The sequence below is a fragment of the Lampetra fluviatilis genome, chromosome 4, assembly GCF_964198595.1.
Source record: "Lampetra fluviatilis chromosome 4, kcLamFluv1.1, whole genome shotgun sequence".
NCBI classification, from domain to species: Eukaryota; Metazoa; Chordata; class Hyperoartia; order Petromyzontiformes; family Petromyzontidae; genus Lampetra; species Lampetra fluviatilis.
Window position 1 is genome coordinate 25,584,145 of NC_136278.1, and position 6,461 is coordinate 25,590,605.

Here is a 6,461-nt window from a genome sequence, read left to right on the forward strand (position 1 = left end):
AGCCCAAGGGCTAAACATCGAATTTTCAACACCAATATTTTCCCACAGCATTTGTTTAAGCAACCAAAGCTCTGGGTCAGTGTCAACCCCCTTTAGTCTCATCAGCAGAGGCATCGTCGAAACAAATGCCGATCCACAACACCGCGTGACTTGGTGTGCTCGTGTGTGTGTAGCAAACGCAACACTTTACAAAGCTGTCACTAGGAAGAAGACAGCATGTTTCACTGGCTGTGCAGAAACGCGTGTGTGTAAGGTGTAGCAAACGCAACATTTTACAAAGCTAACACAAGGAATCCGTTTCAAAGACAATGCACATTCTGTCAGAGCATGTTTTTCATTTTCACCACATTTATATGTGGTTAATGCAGACATGATTCCTTGCAAAGGTTTCAGTTTAGTGTTTTAACATCTTAACACAGCTGTTTTATTGCCAGAAAGGGTAGAACCCTATTATCCTAACACAAGGAAGACAACATTTTCCACTGGCTGTGCCAAGGCATGTGTGTGTCTAAGCTGTAGCAAACGCAACATTTTACAAAGCTAACACAAGACAGCATTTTTCACTAGCTGTGCCAATGCATGTGTGTGTGTGTCTACGCTGTAGCAAAGGCAGACAGCATTGTGCCGAGTTGAGCGAGACTTGCCGGAGAGAACTGCCGTTGCTCTGCTGCTGCTGGACACATTCGCCCTTGCTCCTGGTGCCGTTCCCCAGCGCCTCCATGCGGCTGCTGGACACGGAGCGATCTTGAGTGGTCAGCGTGCCACTGCGCATGGCCACCAGGTGCTGCCTGAAGGCAAACTCTTCCAGCCGGTTCATAGTCATCGTCGCAGAGGGGTCCAGCGAGGCCAAGTGAGCCCTCACCCTCCTCTCTGCCTTGCCCGCACCGAAGGGGACAATTTGAAAACCCTTTTAAGGACTCGCCTTGCAGATGTGCCTATAGATGAATAAGAAGACGAAAAGCCACAAAAAACCCAAACGCACTGCTCTAAAGGTGAGCACAGAATGATATGGGGGGTGAGGGGGGGGTGCAGATAGGGGCAGCCGTCAAGAATCGTTGTCTTCACTTCTCCTCCCACTTTGTGCCGTGGAGCCAAGTCCGGCCCTTTACGTTGGGGGGGGGGGGAGAGGGGGTTATTTTATTTATTTATTTAAAAACTCGCGGATGAAATCCACTGAGGTGCTGATGATGACGATGATGTTGTTGCTGCCGCAAGCTCGTGAAGTCATGGCACATATGGGGGGTGTGGTAGGGGCGGTGAGAGACGTGGAGAGTGTGTGGGGGGGGGGCCTCACGAATTTCTTCCACGAGGTGTGCCTCCACCGGTTTGCGGGCAGGCAAGGCACAGACACTGACTCATGGACACGGGGGGCGGGTTGTGTGTGTGTGTGGTGTGTGTGGGGGTGCGGTGCGAGCAACGTGCAGAGAATCGAGATTAAACGAGAGACAACTCCATGTTGCAGGATACCCCCTAATGTGGCGATGACCACATTGACCACGGGCGAAACTCTGGCAAAAGAGGCGAAAGTTTTGAGAGAATACCAAAGTGCCAACTCGACAAACACGAAACAGATCGTGACGATACAACTCACAGTGCTAGCTAGATTAAAGGTAACAATCTGCGTTGCATGCCGACAATCATCTACAACAACAACAGAAACCCACACGTACCTACAAACTAAGGCAGCTGTAATTTGTGTTGCGAATGAGCATTAAAATTGCCCTCGTTTATTTTTACGACTATTTTAACAGTTCACACTGGGTGCTCTTTTCTTTTCTTCCCGGCACTAATAAATCCCATCTCTTCTCTCTACACCTCGCGACATTCCGAGCCCACGTGCCGTATGTGGCAGGGGATCTCCGTGATGAATGTGTTGGCGTTCCCTTACGTCCCGTCTAGCGAACCTCAACAACCCGCCGAGTTCGAGCGCGCTCCCTCGTGAGAGCTTGTCCGCTTCTGAGACCCATCCCATCCCATCCACAACCTCCGATTATAGCACGGTCGGCTACGTACGGTGCGAAGGAAGTTCAAGAGATACACATACGTACATCGCACGGCTTACACCTGCACCACTCCACTAGGTTCCATCAGGGTAATTACTCTCGGCGCAAGCAATGTGATGAGAGCTTACGCTGAAACTCATCCCCTGTAAATCTTCCATTGTTTTTACAAAGTGATATCTTACAAACAAACTAATATTTTTCGGTACGTATGTGTTACTCCACGTATATATATGTTTTCATTGTTAATAATACGGCTGTATTACAAATGATAGCGTTCGCTGAAGTACTTAGTTCAACGGAGTATCGTGGTGCGTCGTGTTTGCGCACTTCGCTCTGAACTTGGCGACTTGAGTTCGACGATTCTCGGTCACGGTTAACGTCAGTGACGAGCGATATCCTGAACGGCTTCCAGGGCACTGCCTGCCTACCTCTCACCAAGTCAAATAACAATGACCAGCATAGTGGAGAATGATCGACAGGTCGGGGGGGGGGAGCTTTCCATCCAGCAGTGGATTGCCAAAGGGCCGAACAAGATGCATGAGTAACACTGGTAGTACTGTAGTCACATAACATACAGTTACTCTGTTTAATTCATCTTGAACATTAGTAACCGTGCGTTCCGTGCTCACTGATCAGTCATAAAGAAGTAGATGCAGAATATTTTTTTTAAATGTACGTTGAACTTCTTTTGCACCGTACGTAGCCAACCGTGCTAATCGGAGGTCTTGGCTATTGCAGTAGTAGCAGCTAAGACCCGTGTTCATAATATCCAGAACCTTTACAGAACAGCGATCGCATATCCGACCATCATTATATCTGCCGCGACCAAATGAACCTCCACCCACCAGTACAGCACTTGTGTCTGGTTTCATGGTCATTGTCAATACTGATTGTTGTCAGCAAAGGTAAAGACCTCCCAAAGCCGCAACCATCTTCCACGATCATGCGACGTAACACTCCGTCTAGCACCTGCACACGAACGGACCGTCATGGTGCTGATGTTCACATATCGATGTTTACATATCCGACCTACACGCGGATCGAACTACATACCTCAGTCCTCCGCGAGTCGGATATGCGACGTTGCGCTGTGTTCAAATTCACAACGCACGAACCGACTGTTTTAAGGCTTATTCCAGCCACAGGGCTGTCGTAAGCCACGTGAGTTTCCCTTCTGGGTTAACTCAGACACGGCCACGCCTGTCCCTCTCAATTTTTGATCGGCTTAGCTGCGTCTAATCGCAGGGTGTGCTCTTGCGGTGAATATTTCGCCGCACAACGATTTCTCTCTCCGTATTGGCTCCTTAACAGAATGCGGATTTTAATCCCAGAAACACGATTCAAAGCCTCTTGCACGTCTCCCACAAATCTTAACAGTGCACTAAAAACATGCAACTATATTATTAAATCCTATTCTTAGGTTTTTTTCGGTAAAGTCACGTAGGTAAAAAATACAAATTTATATTAATAAAAGTTAAATAAAAATAAAATAAAAATCACGACGTTTCGGAGGCAACACAAGCTTCCGTCTTCAGGTGGAAGCTTGTGTTGCCTCCGAAACGTCGTGATTTTTATTTTATTTTTATTTTACTTTAATTAATTTTTTTACCTATGTGACTTTACCGAAAAAACCTAAGAATATGAATCCTTGCAGTCACGAAAGCTTCAAATCTAGAATTATTAAATCCTACTGAGAGACGACCGGGTCACACATGATAACGCATCGAATTGGCTTATCATCATCATATGTTGGAATTCATGGTAGCAGCCGACGAATCTAAAAACATGTTTCTAAAGTGTCGGACAAACCCGGAGGACCCGGACAAAAAGCTATGCGAACACGGGGAGAAGGAACGTGGAAACTTGAAATGTACAGACATCAGGGTCAGGATTGACCCCACAAGCTCTTGCGTGCCAGGCAAGGGAGGTAACGTCTCATCCCCTTGTCGCCCCGCACACTTATTAAATCTCTTAACAATGTCCTCTGTAAGATATGGAGCCATCAATATCACCATATACAATCGCCTGTTGAGAAATAAAGTGGGTCATTGGATATCAGTGGTGTTTATATAAATGTATCACACTACTCTCCAGACCAGAGATAGCACGATGGAAAGAAGTGATGCCGTGAATTATTTTAGCAATGATTAGCTCTCTTGAATATACACACACTGCAACCTTTGACATAATGACACAAGCCTTAGGTCTCTGGAAATGTGTACGGCATGTTACAGAATGCTGTTAAACTTTAAGTAATGTGCGTGACAAGCGTGTGCTGATAATTACAAAATCGTTTGTCTATTCGTGCTCGTAGCGTGCAGCAGCTAACAGGGGAGTGTGAGCTTGCGCGTTATGCAGAACGATTTCTGATTAGACGATACTTACAGAGAGCATGCGTTGATACTTTCCATGCACATTAAAACAATAATTTCCTTTCATTGCGTATTTGAAAAGAAAAACATTCTTCGAACGAAATGATCACGATAATATATTTTGGCGATGGGGGAGATAGTGGTGGCCAAAGTGCATCTAAGCATGAAATATCACATTCTGAGATTATGCGTAACATTTGCAAAGTTCAGCAGTAGAGAAGGATTATGAAGTGTATTTGTCTGATGGCACTAATACCTTCACAAAGAACATGTCAAGCTCTGGGTGGGATTAACGCAGAGACATTGGGTGAAGCCTGTGGCTCCCCAAGTATATATATAAACTGTCTTGCAATAGCTTCTTTATAATACATGACTCAATAATGGAGCATTGATATCCTACAGTTATAGACAATTCTCTAATTAAAGGGCATCGCTATGTTTTGCTATGAGTTATATGCGCAGAAATTAAAAGTTGTGTTCGCTTTAACTATAACTTCGCATTTAAATACGTACGCCACATTTGAAAAAAGTAGAACTTAAATAACCGACGTAAATAACAATGAAGAGTTTGGCATCAGGACATGTGTAGTGGTAAAGCAATGCAGAGGGGCCCCCAACACCATACCAGCGCCACGCCCTCGAGATGAGGCTCTTCCGTTAGCAGTTGCGTGAGCACACTCTGGGGCCTAAACTTGAACCTATTACCGCATAGCTGTGGGACTCCAACCGTTAGAACGCTCTGCTCGCTGGCCTTGTGGATAGTGTGCACACTGCTGTACCCGCCCAGCGACTTAATGGGGTACATGGAACTAAAGTTAATGTGAACAGTAGTATTGTGACACCAGTTGGCTGATAATTAAACATGACATTTTCTTAAAGATTAAGCAACTTTTTTCACCAGTTGTGCCAAAATTATGGCCCTGCCCAAATTTACAAAGAGGTAATGGGAAAGTACAATCCTGTAATGGGCTGTATGTGCAATATGGTGTTGGAAAAAGCAATGAAAGGTAATTCTGGCAGGCAGAATTTTTGAAATAATCTGTGTAATCATTTTGGGGTTATACGACTGAATGTGAATGTCCAGTCAATGCTTATGAGCCATTTAAAATGTGGCCATCCAACAGTTTTCAAAAACACACATGTATTTACGTGTGCGAATTCTTTGGACGAGATAGTTGCTTGACATGCTATTTTATCTGTGATTCGTTCCATTCTGAAATGGAGCTACTTATTGCTTGTCTTAAATGTTTCATTTTAGAACAAAGAATGTGCCACGCATGCTTAGTCAATTGTGCTAAATTCTAACTCAGTACATGTACAGACAATGCATGCATTACGGTAATTGAGAAGCGGCAAGTGAAACCGTCTGGACAAGTTCAAGCAATTCTTAAAACCCGATGTAATGCGTGGGTGGAGCTGTCATTATTACGGGTGATGTCATATGGACCGTATGACAACTTACAGAGGTGTACTCAAGTTTCCATTCTCCTCAGCCAGGATTGTAACATCACATAGAAGAAATGCCCAAAATGAGTTTGTCATTTTGTCAACTGTATTCCTACATTTTATGGAACCATTTAAAGTTACGGACCTGAATACGATGTTGGGAAAAAAATATACCTATATATAAAACTGAGAATGGAATAAGCTGTGATAGAATTGGATGTATATACCTTTTAAATAGTGATGTGATTAAGGTGTATAAAACAAGGTAAAAAGACGTGGCAATTGGTTACACCACTGCTGGAAGATGGGCCTCCACTAAAGGGCATTTGACCTACTCTTCCACGTTGATCAGACGTGTTGGAGATGGGCGGATCCAAACTCGACCACATCACACGATTCACTGTGGTGCATACAATTATATTGCCGGGTGGACAGAGGTGGTGGGGGGGGGGTTTAGAACTTGCCTATTGGTTGTCAGGTCAAGATGAACTTGAGCAGGCCACCTCTGGAATGCAAGTCCAGTGTGCTAACTCTTTCACCACTGCAGCATCCCGCGCAGTGTATAAACTCAAAATACAAATATGCAAAATGTAAAAAAAAACAGTAAAAAGAGCCCCAGAAAAAAGCACAGTGTGAGTAG

At 44.7% G+C, this 6,461-nt stretch overlaps 1 protein-coding gene across 1 annotated transcript in view; it reads right to left on the bottom strand.

Moving 5' to 3' along the window:
- Positions 1–985, bottom strand: part of LOC144931403 (uncharacterized) — a 73,823-nt gene extending 72,838 nt beyond the window's left edge. Inside the window, exon 1 of the mRNA XM_078855209.1 lies at positions 641–985. Coding sequence (XP_078711335.1) covers positions 641–823 — 183 coding nt within the window. The 5' untranslated portion in view covers positions 824–985. The remainder of the gene's footprint in view (positions 1–640) is intronic.
- Positions 986–6,461: the final 5,476 nt, after the last annotated feature.